Here is a 25522-nt window from a genome sequence, read left to right as displayed (position 1 = left end):
TGCCTTTCTTGTGTTTATCTTCAACAGTTTCTCCTCCACTTTACTCCCAGTTATTTCAAGATTCTGTAGCTTACTGCTAGAGTTAGGCCGACCGGGCTAGCCGAGTGGGTAAAGTACCTGTCCGGCAACCCAAAGGTCGCGGGTTCGATTCCCGCCTCGGGCTTGGATCAAAGTACTGCAAAAACCTTCGGAGGTGCAATATGGCCACAGAAGCTGATGCGCCAACTACCAAATCAAAAAAAAAAACAAAAAAAAAAAAAAAACTGCTAGAGTTGAATACACCTCTGGCATTCCCCACGCTGAATAACTCATCATGTGTGAATGTCGATGCAAAATATTCATTTAGTTTGTTAGCTACCTGAGCAGGATCATCAACAGTTGACCCATCAATATCAAGTGGATCAATCTGATTCATCCCCTTCCTTTTAGAGTTTATATAAGTAAAGAACTCTTTGCTGTTTTTCTTTGCATCCCTTGCCAAGGATTTCTCGAAATCTGCCTTCGCCTGCCTAACCTCCTTTGTAACTTGGTTACAGATCAACTTGTATCTATCATAGGCTTCTGTGTCACGTGTTAATTTCTATGTATCCCATGCATTTTTCTTCTCTGCCATATGCCTCATTAGTTCATCTGACATCCATTTTGGCCTAAACCTTGAACAATATTTCTTAGTTGGTATGTAACGCCTAGTAGCTTCCAAGATAAGTTCTTTGAATGCTTCCCATTTTGAATTTGCTGTTGGTAACATCATCAGTTGGTCCCACTGTATAGAATTTAAATACTGTCTCAGTCCATCGTAGTCTCCTTTACGGAAGCAATAACCCTTCCCTTTACCCCTAATGGTAGTTACCTCTTTGAGTAAATCCCACTTCAGCACACTGTGATCACTGCCACCTAGTGGTTCATTTATCTGCAGATTCTTAATGCATGAAGAATCACTGCTGATAATCAAATCAAGAGTATTACTCCCTCTAGTTGCCTCCCGAACATGCTGATGTAGAAAACAATCATCCAATAAATCCACAAAAGCCCTGCTAGTGTGTGAGTGACCAGCCCCCAAATTCCAGTCAATATCTGGGAAATTAAAATCTCCCATTATAAGACTCTCTGATTTACTGGCCCACTCTATTTCCCTGTACAGTTTCTTATTATACTCATCAGAGTCATTAGGCCTACAGCACACTCCTACTCTCAATTTTGATCTCCCAATGCTTATGTCACACCAAACTGACTCAACGCTGCACTGTCCAGCGATGTCGACTGGCTTCACTTCGTTGGTTTTTATGTGTTTCTTAACTAATAGGATAACCCCTCCCCCCCTTCCTATCCTGTCTATCCTTTCTGTAGACGTTGTACTCCCCAAATTGCAGTTCTGCATCCCTTATATCTGTGTGACACCACATCTCTGATATCCCAACAATATCTGCCTTTGATGTTTTGAGCAATACCTGAAATTCATCAAATTTATTTACTAAACTCCTAGCATTGGTGTACACGCAAGTATATCCAATTTCAATGGCTCCCAGCAGTCTCTGAAATATCATGCATCTTGTTTTTCAGGCTTCTGCTCATTCTAATAGAAGCAGTGCAAGAATCTCTTTCACCTCTGCCAGTGGCTACTGTCAATCTATTGGTCTTTGTCTCCCCCCAAGCTAGCAGTTTTCTGACCCACCTAACACTGCCTCGATAGCATCAGCAAATATTCTTGCACCCTTTCTATTTAAGTGTATCCCATCCCTGTAGAAGCAATCTCTCCTGTTAACAAGTACAGTCCAGGCTGAAAAAAATTCTACCCCTTGAGCCTTGCACAATCTTTCCAGGGCCGAATTGATCGACAAGGCTCTCATCATATACTCCCTCCTATCATGTCTGGGCAGAATTGCAGACACTTTCAAATTCAACCCTAATTCTCGGCTTTTGTTCAACCGTGACCTGTACTTGTTAAGTAATTCTGCCGGTCTCCTACTCTTAATATCATTAGTGCCAACGTGTACAACTATATCACCTTTTGTGCCCTTAAAAGATGATATTCGCTCTTCAACGTCATCAACCTTTGCCCCTGGCAGACATACCCTGGTCCTGTTCCACCTATTCTTTTTACAAAGCATGTTCCCCGTTTCCCTGACAATAGAGTCACCAACAACTACTAGTTCCTTCTGGACCAGCGCATTCTGCCTTGGGGGTTGCCTCTGTGTCACATGATGCCCAAGTGCAAGCTCTGGCATTGATGTGGGCAGCTGAGAGCTTGATGGGCCCCTCAATTTAGTTTCTTTGAGGGCATCCACCCTGTCCTTCAAGCTCTTATATAGGCCCACAAGAATGCTGAGTTGCTGCCTGATATCGATACACTCCTTGCATCGCGCACACACAAAGACATCCCCTGTGGCAGTATCATGTCCCATACCTGATTGCTCTGCAAACATCAAGCAAACAGTGCATTTTATAAGGCTGTGAGTCAGAGGACAACTGCCCCCCTCAGTTCTGCTCTGAGCCACAGCACTTCCATTAGCTTGAGCCTTTTACTTTGCTGCTCTGGTCTGAGTCATGATTCTATTAATTTATTAATTAATTATAATTAATGATGTTATGTTATTAATTATGTTAAATATAAATAATTATATTACGTTTGTAATCTAAGTCGTTATATGTATTTATTTAAAAGTACAATTTAACTGCTAACGAAGTTCAACTAACGCTATCTAGTACGGTATATAACTATCTTATCACAAAGGCGGGAAAGTTACGAACGGTAAATCTACGGACACTTAAGTATTAATTAACTTTCAAATCTTGCTGTCTCAATTCAGAATAAACTAACGATCCTTATTAGGTCTATAAGCTACTTACAGAAATAATTCGATGTAAAAAATATTCAATCAAGCTACTAAATATGGCTAAAGAACTTCTCGTTCAGCGGAGTTGCAAACACGTGGATTCCCTTACCGATACTTTTATGCAATTACAAGGCGATATTCTGTAATAATATAAAATTATTATTAAGTACCTGTACATAACAATATTCTTTGAGAATAGAAAAGAATTTAGTATGGAAAACATATTTATTTAACATGATATGCTGTAAGATAGTAAACTAATAATAAGGAATTATAGGAGGTGTGGTTTCTTTCATTGGCAATGCCTTAGTTCATATTTAATTTTATTTTACTTTATTCTACCTTTGTTTATTATTAGTTATAAATTTTTATAATCCTTTCACCATAGCCCACAAGCTACCTAACCGCTTTGTACAATCAAAAGGTCAAGATATTTGAGTAATAATTGTCATTTACTACTTTTCTGTTTTTTTGGGAAAATGTATATATCAATAGCCTATGAGCAATTACGAGGACACCAATAATGATCAATAAACAGCTATTATTAACAAAAAATTTTATACATTTTTACAAATGAACAAGCATTTCGTCTCATTCAAAAAATTCACAAGGTTTCTCTCTTCATTTTCAAAAGAAACACACTTAATTTAATACTAAAATTGTCCAATCATCACAAAGACTTGCAGAATGCAAGTAATAAAATCCTTAAAAACATAATATTAATATGTAGTTATAAATCAATATAAATCATAAATTTAATGTGATTGTTGGGTTTGTTTTTTTGCCGAACAAATGAAAGTGTAGCAATATTTGGTTCTTCGGAAGACAAACAGAGCCTCAAATTTGATTTTGCATCAAGTTTGTTCTGGTATTGTGACTTCAACGAAGTATAAATTGCAAAAGCTTTCTCTCACACATATACATAGTTGAAAATGGCAGCAGGATTTTCACAGCTTTTTTGCTAAGTGATGGATATTCTGTTTTTAATCCAAGTCAAAAAGTTATAAGATTTTCAGTCTTGAATAAGTTTTGAAGTTCAAATGCTGTTGATATATCAAAATGGTTTTCTTTTTCTGTCAGTTTTAGGTCAGCCATTGCCACAAAAGACTCGTAAAATGGATTATGAATCCAGTTCAGATGTTTTGATATTTGTGGAAAATACTCTCTAAAAGTGACCTGTAGGAAGTTGAGATGCTCTTTAATATTTTTCTTAACAACTTTGTCCAAAGTCAGTTAATTTTTCATTTTCAGTTAAAATTGTGTAAAGTGCTAAAACACTCAGTACTGTTATTAATAAAATCATCCCAAATGAAAAAATTTTTTATCATGCTTTCCACTCGGTCTTGAACAGTGAAAACTGTTGTGTTTGCACCTTGTAATGATAAATTGAGTTCATTAATGATAAATCTGACAAATAAGCTAAATTTTGAAGCCATGTTTGGTCTGTTGTACACCCACTGATATGAAAAGGATGATTCACAAAGAAAAGAATTAATTCTTGTCTTAATGCAAATAGACGTGTAATTACTTTGCCACATGATATCTAATATCCGCATGTGTCAAAAGGGTTACATGCTCACTGTCCATTTCTTTATACTGCATGACACTCGAATCCAACACGATATGGTGCAACACAGAAACTAGCAATGTTTACTGGAGTTTGTCTGTCACATTACTGAACTGTGTGATACATTTTGGCACATTTGCACCCAATTCTCCCCACTGGCCATCTAATAGAAACGTTTGAAATTAAAGATTCTATATCGATGTTGAAATCAATGCCTAGCATCGGCAACCAGTGAGCTTAAATTAAAAAGCAGGGGGTTAAAACAACCAGCACTAACCAATTCCGATATGTTTTTATGGAAACGATTGTCTACTTGTGACTTAGTTGAGGGGGGAAGAGTAAGGGAGGTAAATCAATTTTTCCATTAATGAGTAAATTATGGATGATAATCAGCGATTTTTTTTTTTTTTTTTTTTTACGTTTAGCTTAGTAATAGAAATCATCTGCTGTATGATTTATATTATTTAGTAACATTTCGTAATAGCTTAGTAATAGAAATCATACAGTGTTTGATTTATATTATTAAACTAAATACAATATATAGTTTTCAAAATAAATAAGTTTTATTTAATGTTAACTGCAGATAAAAAAAAACCTAGATTAATTCAGAGATAGGAAATTGATGGGTGTTAGCAATTACTGTCTTATTTTCAGGGCATGATTTAAAATATGATGCATATTTTACAAACCATGCAGGCTGCGATTTGTTGTAGAAAGCAAAACAGTAAGAAACTTTTTAAAAAAGGGGCATTTATTGACATAAAATCAATAACAGTAAAATGCAATGCGATATTTTTAGAAACACAGTAAGTATAATAAACTGAAGTAATGAAGAGTTAATTTCACATAATCCAAAACTTTATTTTTTCGTTATCATACTGGTACTGCTCTTTTTTTTTTCTTTTTTTTTTTTTTTTAAGATTTGAAAACAATAAGAAACTGATAGGTATACCCAATCCCCATACATTATAGTACACAAAATTTTGAATATCATAATTTATGTAACGAATTGGAAGGTTGTGAAAGGAAAATTTTAAATATATCAGAACGAATCGAGAAACATTATGTTTCAAATTTGGTTAATAAAACACGGACTAACCGACTACTTCTACTTATTTATTAACACTTTACAGATAATTATATGAAAAAAAGAACTGTTGTTACTTTGAGACAATAAAAAATAACAATAATAAAAGATGGTATTATGTAATATTTTTTCTCTCCCTGGGGCACCTCTGTAGCCAGGTGGCAGGAGCAGCAGTGCATAACACATGCTTCTTGATTAGACCGGGGTTCGAGCCCGTGACCACCAAATACAGAGCATGCGGAAAGGTCAGGGAATGACCACCACATATCCCCAGAGCAATATGGCCTTAGTTGCTAATGCTCCTTAAAAAAAAAAAAAAAAAAAAAAAATTTTTTTTTTCTTGGTATTCCTGTTTGAATGTAGTTTCACACTTTTGTCCCATATTGTGCATTTTACATAAATCCATAAATGTTTGAAATTAAAATTTCACTGTCCATGATTAAAACTTCTGTATTCCAAGTTTTCTTTACATCACCACGAATTCTTGCTTTCTACAGCAACAGCAGTTCCAATAATTGCCTGAAGGCCAGAGGTGCGAGCAATGCGTACCCAGTTGAGTGACATCTGTACTTCTCCTGGGGATCAGCAAGCTTAATTTGTTACAAGTAAGCTGGTAGATTGACACAAGAAGCGATGCTGCTGTCCACACGATTTTTTTTATTTAATTTAATTTTATTAAATTATTAAATTTATTTTTAGTTGTGGTTTGGGCTACGCGGCCTTACATGGACACCTGTTGCGCATGCTCGCCATGTAAGGCCGCATAACCTAAACCACTACTAAAAATAAATTTTGAAATGAACTGCATAAATTAATATTAAACTATTTTGTAGTTTACAAAAATATACCTATGTAAATCTAAGCAGACGCCATTACAGAATTTTTAGTGTGAACCCCCAGGGTGTGCAAACCACAGGTTGGAAACCACTGCTCTAATAGATCTTCAGGTATAAAATTTAGAGTTAGCAAACAGAAAGTAAAAACCAAAGAAAATAGATTCTAATAAAGGTACTTCAGATATACCGGGAGTGTAATTGCCGTCCCTTTAGTGGGGATCTTGGTATTACAGTTTGAATTAAGATAAGGGGTAATGATAAGAAGCTAAAATATAGTCTGCATTAGGCAAATCTGGATATAATAAAGAAACTATATAATAAAGAAATCTCTATAATAAAGAAACAATGAAATACCAGTTGTAGAATTTTAAAGAAATAATGAATTACCATTTGCAAGAATATTATACTAGTTGTTATAATACCAGATATGAGAATGAATAGAATAGAAATAAAATAAAATAATAAAAATAAATAAATAAAAATAATTCAACCTTTTTGACACAGCAAATCATCATACCTGAAATAGTAAATCATCATTCTTGAAATAGTAAATCAAAAGGAACAAATTAAAACAAAAGGAATAAATAGGATGTGAAGCTCACCACCTTATCCAAGTAGAAACAAGACCAAAATAACTTTTCACCCATATTACCTATTATAAAATTAAAGAAATACTTAAATGACTGAAAATTATAAAACAATGAGATAGTAGTGGCCCCTCAGTTCAGGTAACTTCAAGACAAACTAAATGAATAACTGAAAATTTTAGAAAATACCATCCTCTATATTTCTGAACTTTATTAAGATTAAAACCCTATGAAAGATAATAATTTGTGCTAAAATATATCCATTACATCATTTGCAAAATGCTTTTATAAACAAATAAAAGCACTAACAGAATTAATACAGATCTTTCAAAGGGCAATAAAGTTCATTGGGACTTTTGTGTGCATAAAGCGAAACCCAAGCTAGGCCAAACTATACTATCTCCCATGATTATTTAGAAACACTATTTCCTCATTTTAAGGTTAAAGAGGCCACAATAAACTGGGGAAAGGAGACATTTCCCGGTGCGGACGTGCCTTTCTGCTGCTCTTGAACAGAGAAGTTTTTTCTGATTTATTTTCTGCTTTATTAGTTTAAATTGACATATTAACTTATTTTCTAGAGTAGCTTTATATTCCTATTATGGTACTTAAGTTTAAAGTAACTTAGATAGAGATTTTGTAGGTATTACTTAGTATCGGAAAGGGTATCAAATACACGTGTTTACCGTTCGTAAATATCCGCCATTGTTACAGGAAAATTAATCAGTAAAATCTATTAATCTTGTCAAACTTCATTGGCAATTAAATTGTACTTTTAACTATACATATAACCACTTAGGTTACGTAACATAAATAATTAGTAAAAATAAATAATTAATACATAACTTGATACGGAAGTTATATAAAGGGATTTCGTAGATAACACTCGTTACTGAAACATAAATATTTCGTAGATAACACTCATTACTGAAACGTAAATATTTCGTAGATAACACTCGTTACTGAAACATAAATATTCCGTAGATAACACTCGTTACTGAAACATAAATATAGCGTTATAACTGTGTTTGGATACAAGTTTAGGATTTCATTTTGTACAGAAATTGAAATTTTATTGAAAGTAAATCTAAATCGTGACTCAAACCAGAGCAGCAAAGCAAAAGGCTCAAGCTAATGGGAATACTGTGGCCCAGGGGAGAACTGAGGGGGGCAGTTGTCCTCTGAATCACAGCCTTTTAAGATGCACTATTTGCTTGATGTTTGTGGAGCAGTCAAGTATGGGACATGATACTGCCATGGGGGATGTCTTTGTATGTGTGCGATGCAAGGAGTGTAAGGAGATCAGGCGACAACTCAGCGTTGTTATGGGCCTATATGAGAGCTTGAAGGACAGGGTGGATGCCCTCGAAGGATTACAAGTGAGGGGCCCATCAAGCTCTCAGCTGCCCACACCAATGCCAGAGCTTGCACTTGGTCATCGCGCAACACAGCGGCAACCCCCAAGACAGAATGCGCTGGTCCCAAAGGAACTAGTAGTTGTTGGTGGCTCTATTGTCAGGGAAACGGGAAACATGCTTTGTAAAAAGGATAGGTGGAACAGGACCAGGGTATGTCTGCCAGGGGAAAAAGTTGATGATGTTGTAGAGCGGATATCATCTTTTAAGGGCAAATTAAAAGATGATATCCAATTTAAAAGGTGATATAGTTGTACACGTTGGCACTAATGATATTAAGAGTAGGAGACCGGCGGAATTACTTGACAAGTACAGGTCACTGATGAAAAAAAGCCGTGAATTAGGGTTGAAATTGAAAGTGTCTGCAATTCTGCCCAGACACGATAGGAGGGAGTATATGATGAGAGCCCTGTCAATCAATTTGGCCCTGGAAATATTGTGCAGGACTCAAGGGGTAAAATTTTTTTCAGCCTGGTCTGTACTTGTTAACAGGAGAGACTGCTTCTACAGGGATGGGATACACTTAAATAGAAAGGGTGCAAGAATGTTTGCTGATGCTATCGAGGCAGTGTTAGGCGGGTCGGAAAACTGCTAGATTGGGGGGATACAAGGACTAATAGATTAACAGTAGCCACTGGCAGAGGTGAAAGTGATTCTTGCACTGCTTCTATTGGAATGAGCCGCAGCCTGGAAAATAAGATGCAGGATATTTCAGAGACTGCTGGGAATCATTGGGGTACAAGTAAACACATGGGTTGTGTTAGGGTAGCTAAGAAAAAGAACAGGTGCATGTATACTTGCGTGTACACCAATGCTAGGAGTTTAGTAAATAAATTTGATGAATTTGAGGTATTGCTCAAAACATCAAAGGCAGATATTGTGGGGATTTCAGAGACGTGGTGTCACACAGATATAAGGAATGCAGAACTGGAATTTGGGGAGTACAATGTCTACAGAAAGGATAGACAGGATAGGAAGGGAGGAGGGGTTATGCTATTAGTTAAAAAACACATAAAATCCAAGGAAGTGAAGCTAGTCGACATCGCTGGACAGTGCAGTGTCGATTCAGTTTGGTGTGACATAAGCATTGGGAGATCAAAATTGAGAGTAGGAGTGTGCTATAGGCCTAATGACTCTGATGAGTATAATAAGAAACTGTTCGGAGAAATAGAGTGGGCCAGTAAATCAGAGAGTCTTATAATGGGAGATTTTAATTTCCCAGATATTGACTGGAATTTGGGGGCTGGTCACTCACACACTAGCAGGGCTTTTGTGGATTTATTGGATGATTGTTTTCTACATCAGCATGTTCGGGAGGCAACTAGAGGGAGTAATACTCTTGATTTGATTATCAGTAGTGATTCTTCATGCATTAATAATATGCAGATAAATGAACCACTAGGTGGCAGTGATCACAGTGTGCTGAAGTGGGAGTTACTCAAAGAGGTAACTACCATTAGGGGTAAAGGGAAGGGGTATTGCTTTCATAAAGGCGATGGACTGAGACAGTATTTAAATTCTATACAGTGGGATCAACTGATGATATTGCCAACAGCAAATTCAAAATGGGAAGCATTCAAAGAACTTATCTTGGAAGCTACTAGGCTTTACATACCAACTAAGAAATATTGTTCAAGGTTTAGGCCTAAATGGATGTCAGATGAACTAATGAGGCATATGGCAGAGAAGAAAAATGCATGGGATACATAGAAATTAACACGTGACACAGACGCCTATGATAGATACAAGTTGATCTGTAACCAAGTTACAAAGGAGGTTAGGCAGGTGAAGGCAGATTATGAGAGATCCTTGGCAAGGGATGCGAAGAAAAACAGCAAAGAGTTCTTTACTTATGTAAACTCTAGAAGGAAGGGGATGAATCAGATTGGTCCACTTGAGATCAATGGGTCAACTGTTGATGACCCTGCTCAGGTAGCTAACAAACTAAATGAATATTTTGCATCGACATTCACACATGAGGAGTTATTCAGCGAGGGGAATGCCAGAGGTGTATTCAACTCTAGCAGTAAGCTAGAGAATCTTGTAATAACTGAGAGCAAAGTGGAGGAGAAATTGTTGAAGATAAACACAAGAAAGGCACCTGGGGTGGATGGGATCTATCCAGTTATATTAAAGGAGGCAACAAAGGAAGTAAGCAAACCCTTAGCCATAATTATGAGAGCTTCCTTGGACTCAGGGGAGGTACCCACGGACTGGAGATGTGCAAATGTGACCCCAATTCACAAAGGGGGATCAAAAGCTTACACAAGTAATTATAGACCTGTGAGTTTAACTTCTGTTCCCGGAAAATTATGGTTAAAGAAGCACTGCAGGATCATCTAGACAAGACTTCAGTTATAGCTAGGACAAAGCATGGTTTTGTTAAGAGTAAGTCTTGCCTGACCAATTTGATTGGATACTATGATGCAGTCACAAAAGAACTTGATGCAGGGAATAACTTTGATATAATATACTTGGATCTTAGAAAGGCTTTTGATACTGTTGCACATGGAAGACTGCTGCACAAATTGGAGCAGTGTGGCATTGGAGGCAAATTGCTGCTATGGATAAAGGGGTGGTTGAGGGGGAGAAGACAGAGAGTGGTAATCAATGGACACTGCTCATCGTGGACTAATGTTATTAGTGGAGTCCCTCAGGGTTCAGTATTGGCTCCTTTATTGTTTTCTGTATTTATAAATGATATTGATGATGGTATATCAGACTTAATGTCCAAGTTTGCAGACGATACAAAGGTTGGCAGGGTTGTCAAGGACACTACTGACACTATGCTGCTGCAACAGGATCTGGAAAGGTTGAGCAGATGGGCTGAGAGGTGGCAAATGAAGTTTAACATTGACAAATGTAAAGTACTACACATGGGAAACAGCAACCCCAGAGCAACGTATCAACTCTGTGGTACTACACTGACTGTGGTAGAGAATGAAAGGGACCTGGGGGGTGGTTGTGCAGGCAGATATGAAGTTCTCTGAGCAGTGCAGACAGGCTGCAAGAGTAGCTCATGGTGTATTGTCAATTATATATAGGAATTTTTCTAGCAGGGATAAGGAGGTGATTATTCCCTTGTATAAAGCAATGGTCAGGCCACACCTAGAGTACTGTATACAGGCCTGGAGGCCTCATTTCAAGAAGGATGTAGAGCTGCTGGAACGAGTACAGAGAAGGGCAACTAGATTGGTGAATGGGACAAAGGGGTGCTCTTAAGAAGAAAGGCTTACGTTTTGCGAATTACAGGGTCTGGAAACTAGGCACCAGCGAGGTGATCTGATAGAGGTGTACAAAGCCTTGAATGGTTTGAGCATGCTCAATGCTGATGGGATTCTTCCTCTTGCTCAGAATAATCACCTGAGAGGGCATAAATTCAAATTGAGGAAAGACAGATGTAGGATAGATGTGCGGAAATTTGCCTTTAGCCAGCGGGTGGTTGGTAGGTGGAACAGACTTCCATCCCTTGTCGTGGAAGTTGATAGCCTAAATAGGTTTAAGGCTCAGCTGGACAGGTATTTCGAACGAACGGAGGGGTGAAGTGGAAGTGGTTATTTTTATTTATGTTACTTACTTTTTTTTTTTTTTTGGCTGATGCTGCATAAGCTTGCTTTCTTGCATCAAATGCCTCTACTAATGCTAATGCTAATGCTAAAGGAGGTGATAATAATCACCTCCTTATCCCTGCTAGAAAAATTCCTATATATCATTGACAATACACCATGAGCTACTCTTGCAGTCCATCTGCACTGCTCAGAGAACTTCTTATCTGCCTGCACAACCACCCCCCAGGTCCCTTTCATTCTCTACCACTGTCAGGGTAGTAACACAGAATTGATACGTTGCTCTGGGGTTGCTGTTTCCCATATGTAGTACTTTACATTAGTCAATGTTAAACTTTATTTGCCACCTCTCAGCCCATCTGCTCAACCTTTCCAGATCCTGTTGCAGCAGCATAGTGTCAGTGGTGTCCTTGACAACCCTGCCAACCTTCATCGTATCGTCTGCAAACTTTGACATTTAAGCTTGATATACCATCATCAATATCATTTATAAATACAGAAAACAATAATGGACCCAACACTGAACCCTGAGAGACTCCAATAATAACATTAGTCCACGATAAGCAGTGTCCATTGATTACCACTCTCTGTCTTCTCCCCGTCAACCACCGCTTTATCCATAGCAGCAATTTGCCTCCAATGCCACACTGCTCCAATCTGTGCAGCAGCCTTCCATGTGCAACAGTATCAAAAGCCTTTCTAAGATCCAAGTACATAATATCAAAGTTATTCCCTGCATCCAGTTCTTCTGTGACTACATCATAGTATCCAATCAAATTGGTCAAGCAAGACTTCCCCTTAACAAAACCATGCTGTGTCCGAGCTATAACTGAAGTCTTGTCTACATGATCTTGCAGTGCTTCTTTAACCAGTGCCTCCATTAATTTTCCTGGAAGAGAAGTTAAACTCACCGGTCTATAATTACTTTTGTCGGCCTTTGAATCTCCTTTGTGAATTGGGGTCACATTTGCACATCTCCAGTCTGTGGGAACCTCCCCTGAGCCCAAGGAAGCTCACATAATTATGACTAAGGGTTTGCTTACTTTCTTTGCTGCTTCCTTTAATATAACTGGATAGAACCCATCCACCCCAGGTGCCGTTCTTGTGTTTATCTTCAACAATTTCTCCTCCACTTTACTCTCAGTTATTACAAGATTCTCTAGCTTACTGCCACAGTTGAATACACCTCTGGCATTCCCCTCCCTGAATCCTCATGTGTGAATGTCGATGCAAAATATTCATTTAGTTTGTTAGCTACCTGAGCAGGATCATCAACAATTGACCCATCGATATCAAGTGGACCAATCTGATTCATCCCCTTCCTTCTAGAGTTTCCATAAGTAAAGAACGCTTTACTGTTTTTCTTTGCATTCCTTGCCAAAGATTTCTCGTAATCTGCCTTCGCCTGCCTAACCTCCTTTGTAACTTGGTTGCAGATCAACTTGTATCTATCATAGGCTTCTGTGTCACTTGTTAATTTGTATATATCACATGCATTTTTCTTCTCTGCCATATGTCTCATCAGTTCATCTGACATCATTTAGGCCTAATCCTTGAACAATATTTCTTAGTTGGTATGTAAAGCCTAGTAGCTTCCAAGATATGTTCTTTGAATGCTTCCCATTTTGTATTTGCTGTTGGTAACATCATCAGTTGTTCTCACTGTATAGAATTTAAATACAGTCTCAGTCCATCGTAGTTGCCTTTACGAAAGCAATATCCCTTCCCTTTACCACTAATGGTAGTTACCTCTTTGAGTAAATCCCACTTCAGCACATTGTGATCACTGCCACCTAGTGGTTCCTTTATCTGCAGATTCATAACGTATGAAGAATCACTACTGATAATCAAATCAAGAGTATTACTCCCTCTAGTTGCCTCCTGAACATGCTGATGTGGAAAGCAATCATCCAATAAATCCACAAAAGCCTTGCTAATGTGTGAGCGATCAGCCCCCAAATTCCAGTCAATATCTGGGAAATTAAAGTCCCCCATTATAAGACTCTCTGATTTACTGGCCCACTCTATTTCCCTGTACAGTTTCTTATTATACTCATCAGAATCATTAGGCCTATAGCACACTCCTATTCTCAATTTTGATCTCCCAATGCTTATGTCACACCAAACTGATTCGACACTGCACTGTCCAGCGATGTCGACTGGCTTCACTTCCTTGAATTTTATGTGTTTCTTAACTAATAGCATAACCCCTCCTCCCTTCCTATCCTGCCTATCCTTTCTGTAGACGTTGTACTCCCCAAATTCCAGTTCTGCATTCCTTATATCTGTGAGACACCACGTTTCTGATATCCCAACAATATCTGCCTTTGATGTTTTGAGCAATACCTCAAATTCATCAAATTTCATCAAATTTATTTACTAAACTCCTAGCATTGGTGTACATGCAAGTATACATGCACCTGTTTCTATTCTTAGCTACCCTAACACAACCCATGTGTTTACTTGTACCGCAATGACTCCAAGCAGTCTCTGAAATATCCTGCATCTTGTTTTTCAGGCTTCTGCTCATTCCAATAGAAGCAATGCAAGAATCACTTTCACCTCTGCCAGTGGCTACTGTTAATCTATTAGTCTTTGTATCCTCCCAAGCTAGGAGTTTTCCGACCCACCTAACACTGCCTCGATAGCATCAACAAGAGAGGGCGCTGACTCTCTTTAGAAAATACAGCTGCGAGTTACAGGCTCTGAAAAAAACGATAAGTGTTTGCTTTTTATTTACATAATTGTTATTTTATATTGTACTTAATACGTAGTGTTATAGTTCTAATTACGCTGGTTATTTTTATTTTAATTTATATAAACAGTTTATGTAGATATACGTAATACTTTATAAAACCGTTAGTCCGTTCGAATCTTGCAGGCATTGTTTTTGGTTTATAGTAATAGGGAATTCAAATTTTTAATTGAGGTAGTTAGGTAGCTCTAACGTATAATTATAAAAACAGTAATACGCTTCACTGTTTCTATTAGATAGCATAGTATTGACATTTAATTTAATTTAATTTATTGATCTTATTAATTTAAAATATCATGCCCCAAACTAGAGCAGCAAAGCAACTGGCACAAAGTGGCAGGAGTGCTGTGACTCGTGGGAGAACTGAGGGGGGGCGATTCTCCAACGCATCACAGCCTAAAAAAATGTGCAACTTGTGAAATGTTTGCCGTACTATCTGGAACGGAACATGATATTGCCATGGGAGATGTCTTTGTGTGTGCGCGATGTAAGGATTGTAAGGAAATCAGGCGACAACTCAACGTGGTTATGGGCCTATATGAGAGTTTGAAGGACAGGGTGGATGCCCTCGAATGATCTAAATTGAGGGGCCCATCAGGCTCTCAGCTGCCCACATCAATGCCAGAGCTTGCACTTGGTCATCACGCAACACAGCGGCAACCCCCAAGGCAGATTGCGCTGGTCCCAAAGGAACTAGTAATTGTTGGTGACTCTATTGTCAGGGAAACGGGGAACATCCTTTGTAAAAAGGATAGGTGGAACAGGACCAGGGTATGTCTGCCAGGGGCACAGGTTGATGACGTTGTAGAGCAGATATCATCTTTTAGGGGCACAAAAGGTGATATAGTTGTACACGTTGGCACTAATGATATTAAGAGGAGGAGACCGGCAGAATTACTTAACAAGTACAGGTCACTGTTGAAAAAAAGCCGTGAAATAGGGTTGAATTTGAAAGTGTCTGCAATTCTGCCCAGACACGATAGGAGGGAGTATATGATGAGAGCCTTGTCGATCAATTCGGCCCTGGAAAGATTGTGCAAGGCTCAAGGGATAGAATTTTTTTCAGCCTGGACTGTACTTGTTAACAGGAGAGACTGCTTCTACAGGGATGGGATACACTTAAATAGAAAGGGTGCAAGAATATTTGCTGATGCTATCGAGGCAGTGTTAGGTGGGTCGGAAAACTGATAACTTGGGGGATACAAGGACTAATAGTTTAACAGTAGCCGTAGGCAGAGGTGAAGATGATTCTTGCACAACTTCTATTAGAATAAGTAGTGACCTGGAGCGAGGGGTGTTGGGGGGTTTCAGGGACGGATGGTAGTCATCGTGAAACAAGTGGGTATATGGGATGTGTTAGAGTAATTAAGAATAACAATAGGTGCATGTATACTTGCATGTATACCAATGCTAGAAGTATAGTAAATAAATTTGATGAATTTGAAGTGTTGGTCAAGACATCAAAGGCGGATATTGTTGGGATATCAGAGACGTGGTGTCACACAGATATAAGGAATGCCGAAGTGTAATTTGGGGAGTACAATGTGTACAGAAAGGATAGACAGGATAGGAAGGGAGGAAGTGTTATGCTGTTAATAAAGAAAAACATAAAATCAGAAGAAGTGCATCCAGTTGATATAGATGAACAATGCACTGTTGAGTCAGTTTGGTGTGACATAAGCATAGGTAAATCAAAATTGAGAGTAGGATTGTGTTATAGGCCTAATGACTTGAATGAGTACAATGAACAATTGTACAGAGAAATAGAGTGGGCTAGTAAATCAGAATGTCTTATAATGAGGGATTTTAACTTCCCAGATATTGACTGGAACTCGTGAGTTGGGCACTCACACACTAGTCAGACTTTTGTGGATTTATTGGATGATTGTTTTCTGCAGCAGCATGTTCGAGAGGCAACCAGAGAAAGTAATACTCTTGATCTGGTTATCAGCAGTGATCATTAATGTATTAGGAATTTGCAGATAAAAGAACCACTAGGTGGCAGTGATCACAGTGTACTGACGTGGGATTTACTTAAAGATTTAACTACTCTCAGGGGTAAAGGAAAGGGTTTTTGCTTCCGTAAAGGCGAGTACAGTGGTCTCAGACAGTTTTTAAATTCTGTACAGTGGGATCAACTGACGATGTTACCAACAGTAAATTCTAAGTGGGAAGCATTCAAGGAATTAATCATGGAAGCTACTAAAAGGTTCATACCTATTAAGAAATATTGTTCAAGGTTTAGGCCTAAATGGTTGTCAAATGAACTAATGAGACTCGTAACAGAGAAGAAAAATGCATGGGATGCATATAAATTATCAAGCGACTCAGAAGCATATGGCAGATATAAGTTAATCTGTAATCAGGTCACAAAGGAGGTTCGGCAGGCGAAGGCAGATTACGAGAAATCCTTGGCAAAAGATGCTAAGAAAAACAGCAAGGATTTCTTTACTTATATAAACTCTAAAAGGAAGAGGATGAATCTGATCGGTCCACTTGACATCGATGGTTCGACTGTTGATGATTCTGCTCAGATAGCAAACAAACTGAATGAGTATTTTGCATCTACATCCACATGTGAGGAATTATTAAGGTTTGAAAATGGCAGAAGGTTATCAAATTGTAGCAAGATACTTAATGATTTTGTAATAACCGAGAGCAAAGTGGAAGAGAAATTGTTGAAGTTAAACGTAAGAAAAGCACCTGGGGTGGATGGGATCTATCCTCTTATATTAAAGGAGACGGCAAAGCAACTAAGCAAACCCTTAGCCATAATTATGAGAGCATCCTTGGACTCAGGGGAGGTTCCCACAGACTGGAGATGTGCAAATGTATCCCCAATTCACAAAGGGGGATCGAAGGGTGACACGAATAATTACAGACCAGTTAGTTTAACTTCTGTTCCGGGTAAAATAATGGAGTCGCTGGTTAAGGATGCATTGCAGGATCATCTAGACAAGACTGCAGCAATAATTCAGACACAGCATGGGTTTGTTAGGGGGAAAGTCTTGTCTGACAAATTTGATAGGATATTATGATGTGGTTACAAAGGAACTGGATGCGAAAAATAATTCTGATATCATATATTTGGATTTCAGGAAAGCTTTTGACACTGTTGCGCATGGAAGACTATTGTACAAATTGGAGCAGAATGGTATTAAGGGTAAGTTGCTACAATGGATAAAAGGATGGTTAAGTGCTAGAAGACAGAGGGTGGTAATCAATGGGTGCTGCTCTTCTTGGACTAATGTTATTAGTGGAGTCCCACAGGGTTCGGTGTTAGGTCCGCTGTTGTTTTGTACATTTATCAATGATATTGATGAAGGTATATCAGGCTTAATGTCGAAGTTTGAAGATGATACAAAGGTTCGCAGGGTTGTTAATGACAGTAATGGCAGTGTGCTACTGCAACAGGATCTAGATAATTTGGGCAGATGGGCTAAGAAGTGGTAACTGAAGTTTAACCTTGACAAATGCAAAGTACTACATATGGGTAGAAGTAACCCCAGAGAAACGTACCAACTGTGTGGTACTACACTTAAGGTGGTAGAAAATGAAAAAGACCTGGGAGTAATTGTGCAGGCAGATATGAAGTTTTCTGAGCAATGCAGACAGGCTGCCAGGGCAGGTCATGGGGTTTTGTCAATGATATATAGGAATTTTGCTAGCAGGGAAAAGGAGGTGATTATCCCTCTGTATAAGGCAATGGTCAGGCCACGGCTTGAGTACTACGTACAGGTCTGGAGGCCTCATTTTAGGAAGGATGTAGATTTACTTGAGCGTGTACAGAGAAGGGCAACAAGATTGGTGAGGGGAATGAAGGGATCCTCTTACCAAGAGAGGCTCAAGTTCTGCAAATTGGAGTGGCTGGAGACTAGGCACCTGCGCGGTGATCTGATTGAGGTATATAAGGCCTTGAATGGGTTGAGCACGCTGAATTCTGATGGGATCCTTCCACTTGTTCAGATTACGAATCTAAGGGGGCATAAATTCAAATTAAGAAAAGACAGATGTAGAATAGATGTGCGGAAATTTTCCTTTAGCCAGCGGGTGGTTAATTGCTGGAACAAACTTCCATCTGTCGTTGTGGAAGTTGATAGGTTGAATAAATTTAAGGAGGAACTGGACAGGAATTTGGAGGGAATGGTGTGATTTTTTTTTTTTTTTTTTTTTGTCTGATGCTGCATAAGCTCATACATTTGCTTTCTTGCATCACATGCCACTACTACTACTACTACTACTACAAATATTCTTGCACCCTTTCTATTTAAGTGTATCCCATCCCTGTAGAAGCAGTCTCTGCTGTTAACAAGTACAGTCCAGGCTGAAAAAAATTCTACCCCTTGAGCCTTGCACAATGTTTCCAGGGCTGAATTGATTGACAAAGCTCTCATCATATACTCCCTCCTATCGTGTCTGGGCAGAATTGCAGACACTTTCAAATTCAACCCTAATTCAAGGTTTTTTTTCAACAGTGACCTGTACTTGTTAAGTAATTCTGCTAGTCTCCTACTCTTGATATCATTAGTGCCAACGTGTACAACTATATCACCTTTTGTGCCCTTAAAAGATGATATCCGCTCTACAACATCAACCTTTGCCCCTGGCAGACATACTATGGTCCTGTTCCACCTATCCTTTTTACAAAACATGTTCCCCGTTTCCCTGAGAATAGAGTAACCAACAACTATTAGTTCCTGTGGGACCTGCGCATTCTGCCTTGGGGGGTTGCCACTGTGTTGCGTGGTGACCAAGTGCAAGCTCTGGCGTTGATGTGGGCAGCTGAGAGCCTGATGCGCCCCTCAATTTAGTTCCTTTGAGGGCATCCACCCTGTCCTTCAAGCTCTCATACGGGCCCATAACAACGCTGAGTTGTTGCCTGATTTCGTTACACTCCTTGCATCGCGCACACACAGACATCCCCCATGCCAATATCATGTCCCGTACCTGAATGCTCCACGAACATCATGCAAGCAGTGCATTTTAAAAGGCTCTGATTCAGAAGGCAACTGTCCCCCCCCCCCCTCAATTCTCCTCTGAGCCACAGCACTTCCATTAGCTTGAGCCTTTTTCTTTGCTGCTCTGGTCTGAGTCATGATTTCGATTAATTTCAATAAAATTTCAATTTCTGTTCAAAATTATAACCCTAAACTTGTATCCCAACACAGTTATAATGGTATATATATTTTTCAGTGTCATGTATTAATTATCTACGAGTTCCCTTTATATAACTTCCGTATCCGTTATGTATTAATTAATTATGTTACGTTTGTAATCTGAGTCGTTATATGTATTTAGTTAAAAGTACAATTTATTTGATAACGAAGTTCAACAAATTTAATAGATTCTACCAATCAACTGACAATATTATAACCTATACTATACTAACACTATCTAGTTCGGTATATAACATATCGTATGACAAAGGCGGCAAGTTATGAACAGTAAATCTACGGACACTTAAGTATTAATTAACTTTCAAATCTCACTGTCTCAATTCAGAATAAACTAACGATCCTGACTAGGTCTATAAGCTACTTATAGAAAATAATTTGATGTAAAAATGGTCAATAAAGCGGCTAAATATGGCTAAAAAACTTCTCGTTTAGCGGAGCTGCAACTTGTAACACGTGGATTTGATACCCTTACCGATACTTTTATGCAATTACAAGGCCGAGTAAAGAATAAATACACCAGGTTAATTAGAAAATCACAAAATAATGCTATACTCCTAAATTTAAATCAAAAGTTTTAAAAAAACAATAATTTCAAATCAATAAATAAGAAAAATCCACTTAGCGGCTTTGAACACGTCTAGCTCCTACTAGCCTCGTCAGCAGACTATATCTTCAATTTTCAGTAAAATCTGGAAATTAACTATCAGGCCCACCTCCCTTATAACAGTAAATCAATCCTTCCTCCACAAAAGGTACAATTCTTTGTAATGTCATATATTTAACACTAATTTACTATGTATATTATTTTATCCTTATTAATACTATTAATTTTATTATTAGGCATCTGTTATGCTGGTATGTAGTGCAAAGTACTATTCTTATTACTCCTGTTTGAATACTAATTGATTCTGGCCCTATAAGAATGTAATATCTATCTGTAGTACAAGTAATTAAATCTCTTTGTATCACTTTTTTTTGTCTTAATGCCTCATTTTTTATTTTCAATTGTATCTGCATGTTTCATTAATAAAGTGTTCTATTTTAGCTTTCATTTCTTTATCAACTGTCATCACATGCAAGGTATGCTGGCTTACACCGATTATTTACATACGTAATTGCCCTACCTTACAAATACAACTATTTTATTAATTAATAATTATTTAATGTTTAATTTTATTACAATGGCATTATCAAGTGCTTGCAAATCCTATACAAGTAGTTCCAGACTTTGAGTTAATTCGTTCCTAGCTAGTGCGCACTCGTACAGCAGGAATATTTCACATAGATGTAATGTTTAAAACAGGGGTTACATTACGAACAATGAAATTTGGCCAAAGTAATGTTAAATAAAAGGCAACAAAACAAGTTTATGCATAAACAATGATTTATTTATCCAAAGAAATGAAAACAGAGCCTTTAAAATCAAGCAAATTATAATAATAAAGGAATTATTTATGTCAAAAAATGTTAAAGAATGTTTATTCTTCATCATCATTGACTAAATGCACACTCGTTGATGGTTCATCACTCACTGCTGGTTTGGCACTTGTTGGTTTGTTGGAAGCAAACGGAGCCCTTCTTCAGAAATGCTTTAAGAGTCGTTTTTTTCCAAGACAGCCTTCTCTTTTCTTTATAAATTTCATGACAGCATGCATAAGAATTTTGTGACTTGAAAATCTCAATTGCTTTTTCTGTATTGAAAAGCTTCGTCAAGCCCCTTGAGATGAAGGAACGAACAGGAGTTTCAGCTGCTAAATCTTCTTCTTCCTCAGCTTCTTCACATTTTACCATTTCAAGGAGGTCTCCATTTGTGAGCCCTCCACTGTGTGCTTAAAACAGACTAGTGACGTCAGTTGTAAAAACCCTAAGTTGCAATTGGTTAGCAATAATAAAAGAACTGGTTCTTGAAATTCTTCAAAATTATCAATAAAATGAGGAAGAGTTTATTGTGAACACCCTTCAAATTTATCCCCCTTAATAAGCCTTATAAATCTGAAATAAGACAAGACAGCGAAAATGAAGAGCAACACAACCATTCTTTGTAATGTTAGCATGGTAACTGCTTTATGTTATGTGAGTCAATGAGATGCTCTCATCTGCCTAAACAAATGGAAACATAGTAGTACTGCATTATATAGCAGTGAGTGTGGTTTGAAATGCAGTATTCATGAATGTTTAGCATTTATTTATTGTAATTAATATTCATATTTTCGATTTTGTTGATACTTGAAAAAAAAAAAAGAAATCATAAAGCAAAAACCAATAAAGTGGGAACTGTCTGTATTTATATATACAAATAAAACAGATGAAAAAATCAGCATTGTACTTAATATATATATACAGCAACTACCCGACTTACATAAGGGTTGCATTTCGCAGAATTCTACGAAAGTCAAATTTTATATGTCAGAATTTCCCTCCCTAACTCTTTATGCAGCACTCACAACTATGCATGCTGAATTTGATTGAAGCAAAAAAGAAATGTTTGATGAATATGTAAATAGAATTATTTATTCAATTTTTTTATCTCATGCGCAGGAAAAATTACAAAAGTGTGCAATTACAAAATTTTACTTTAACGTTGTGGAAACTGGCGCGATGCTTCAACCATTAAACCATCCGTTGCTTGCCACGAACTTGGCTTGGCATTCACCGTACTTATCCTTAATAGCTTCATAAATACTTCTTGTTTTTGCCTGAATGGCCATTAGACTCAGGGGCACTCGCTTCTTAATCTGATTTTCCGTCTTCGATATAGCACTTGAACGCTGTTTGGTGATCACTGCTTTTGATCTAAAATGCATTATCCTTTAACATTTCTTTTATATGCACACTTCCTTTAAAATAGTATTCACTGTTGAAGCAGAGACTTAATTCCCATGCAATAGATGACAAATTTTATCCTGCTTTGTACTTCTTAATCATTTTCATCTTCATTTCTAAATCAATTTTGTTTAGTTCCTTAGAACTGCCACCACTTGCACTTTCCCTTGGTCGCTTTATCTTCATCATTGTAATAAGTTTTTTTTTTTTTTTTTTTTTTTGGTTTTTAGGAGCATTAGCAACTAAGGCCATATTGCTCCGGGATATGCGGTGGTCATTCTCTGACCTTTCCGCATCCTCCGTATTTGGTGGTGACGGGCTCGAACCCCGGTCTAATCAAGGAGCATGTGCTACGCACTGGTGCTCCTTCCCACCTGGCTACAGAGGCGCCTTTGTAATAAGTAAAAAATATTTCTTGGCTAAATGCCTAAAAGTATGAAGGAGTTTATTTATGCATGGGTAATGCACACACACATCATTTCTACTACCTAGGTAATAGTTTTAATGCATCGTTTAAATTATATCTCATATTGTGAATACCTTCACGAGTTGCCATGGTATTGCACTACCTCGAATACAGCGGATACCATAACTGTATGGGTGGTGTCTGCCCAGAATAAGTAACGTTAATCTTCTCCATAGGTGAAACATTACTTATTCAAGGTATTGCAATACCATGGCAACTCATGAAGGTATTCACAATATGAGATATAATTAAAACGATGGATTAAAACTACCTTGGTAGTAGAAATGATGTGTGTGCATTGCCCATGCATAAACAAACTCCTTTATTGTAATAAGTAAACAGGAATGAAGAGAAGATTCTGAAAATTTATTTGTTTTTTATAAGATTAAAGGTTTCAGTGAAGGGGAAACATATTTCACCATAATATATAAAAACTGACACAATTCCAGTTATCGGTATTATCACAAATGCAATAAGATCAAGTTTACTACTCGTTTATAATAGATTGCACTAACAAAAAAGCCCAACAAACAGGAAACTGCAAATTGTTTTTATTGTTTTATGGTCATGACCTCCAGAAATGCACTTTAGAAAAATATCACAAAGGTGTTCAAAATTGATTCTTATAACAGAACATATGATAACGATGAAAGTGTAATGCATTCTCCAACCGGACCGCATAGCCCTTCTTTAATAGTAGCATTTGTAAACGTGTTTTGTTTTTGCATCCTTTAGTTAAAAGTGATTTTTGTGTTGTGCTTTGACATAAATTCATATAAAACTAATACAATTTCCATTATAAAAATTACCTTTTAGAGAGATAAACAGCTTAGTTATATAGTGAAAATTTCAACTTCCAAGGTCTTGGAACGAATTACCAAAAAAAAAAAAAAAAAAAAAAACAATGTGCTTTTGGTTTCACATTATGATATTTTCACAATATTTCCATTTATTCCTATGGGATGAAAATATCTTTTTTTTTTTTTTTTTCCAGTTTGCACCGGCTGGAAAAAACTTACGTAAAGTCAAATTTACGTAAGTCAGGGAGTGCCTGTATGTACGCATATATATATATATATATATATATATAATATCTTACAAGACAGAACCTTAACCTTTCACCATTTCCCACAAGAGCCTTAACGTTCTCAGACATCTTCAGGAAAATAACTCGTGCAAATGTATTTTTAAAGGTTATTTTGAAGTATGCAATAACTGTTTGTTTGCATGCATTTTGTGTGTGTGTGCTTGTTGAGCAGATATCATCAGGGTCACCGCAAGTGAGTAGGTGAGGTAAGTGGGTGGCATTTCAAGAGGGCACGGAAAATTTTTTCAATATTGTTTTCTGATTAGTTAACGCATATCAGTACTCAACATTTAGGGGATCAAATTTTATTTTGCTTACTGGCGGCACATAGGAACACGACACTACTGGTAGATATGCACATATGCACTTTTTTACAGAGAAACAAGGAACAATTTGCATGCCTTATGTACACAAAATGATATTTAAATAGTTCTCACCTACTAGCTTCAGCTGCATGTGTAGGAACAACACCTTCTTCAGTAACATAACTTGGTAGTTTCTGTGACATTCGCCTATTTTCAACAGTTCCTGTAATACGCCCTTCAAATGAGTCACTTGTCTGAAATTTAAAAAAACATACACAAATAAATAAATATACATATGCACACTAAACAGAATAAACTTTTAAAGAGAAACTTTAACGCTAAAAAAAAGGTGAAATATCACAGTAATATTCAATGATAAATCAGGCTTCACAATGTTATGTGAGAATTCAAGGAAACTTGTGCTGCTAAGAAAACAAGGTAAATAATTCAATATCACTTACAGCAAAAATGTGACTGGACATTTGGGGTGGGAGAGGGGAAGGTGTCAGCAGCAATGGACACAAAATGTAAACTAAAGAGCATAACACAGCTACAGATAAAAAATACCAATAAAATATAAATTTAGCCAGCTACAAGAGACATTAGCATAACCTAAACTGTGAAATATCCCTTAATAACAATCAAACATTTTGGATTTTGAAAAGGCATAGGATAGTGTACAGTTATGGGAGTATTAAGGAAATAGGGAATAGGAAAGTCATTGCGAGAGAATTAAAAGTCTACAGAGAGAGACTGAAAGTAGTGTGAAAACAATGGTTGTAAAGAGTTTTGAATTTAATAATGGACTCAAACAGGGTAGTGCACTCTTACCTCTACTGTTCTTACTAGTATGAACAGTAGAGATAACAGTAGTGCACTCTTATCTCTACTGTTCATACTAGTAATGGATGATATAGCAAATGCCATGAAGACAAGGATACGGAAAAATAAAAAAATGAAAGTGATGATGTTTGCTAATGATCTGTTGATTTATGGGAAGGAGGAGGAGGAGGAGGT

General features: G+C 37.4%; 1 protein-coding gene across 1 annotated transcript in view; it reads right to left on the bottom strand.

Moving 5' to 3' along the window:
- The window catches only part of LOC150083090 (WD repeat-containing protein 13-like), a 376518-nt gene that overhangs the window by 269962 nt on the left and 81034 nt on the right, over positions 1–25522 (bottom strand). Inside the window, exon 5 of the mRNA XM_090377026.1 lies at positions 24638–24759. Coding sequence (XP_090233152.1) covers positions 24638–24759 — 122 coding nt within the window. The remainder of the gene's footprint in view (positions 1–24637; positions 24760–25522) is intronic.

This window comes from Mastigoproctus giganteus, chromosome 7, assembly GCF_048544385.1.
Source record: "Mastigoproctus giganteus isolate SK-2022 chromosome 7, ASM4854438v1, whole genome shotgun sequence".
Taxonomy (NCBI): Eukaryota; Metazoa; Arthropoda; class Arachnida; order Uropygi; family Thelyphonidae; genus Mastigoproctus; species Mastigoproctus giganteus.
Note: the sequence above shows the minus strand (reverse complement) of the source record. Positions and strands in the feature narration are given on the sequence as shown.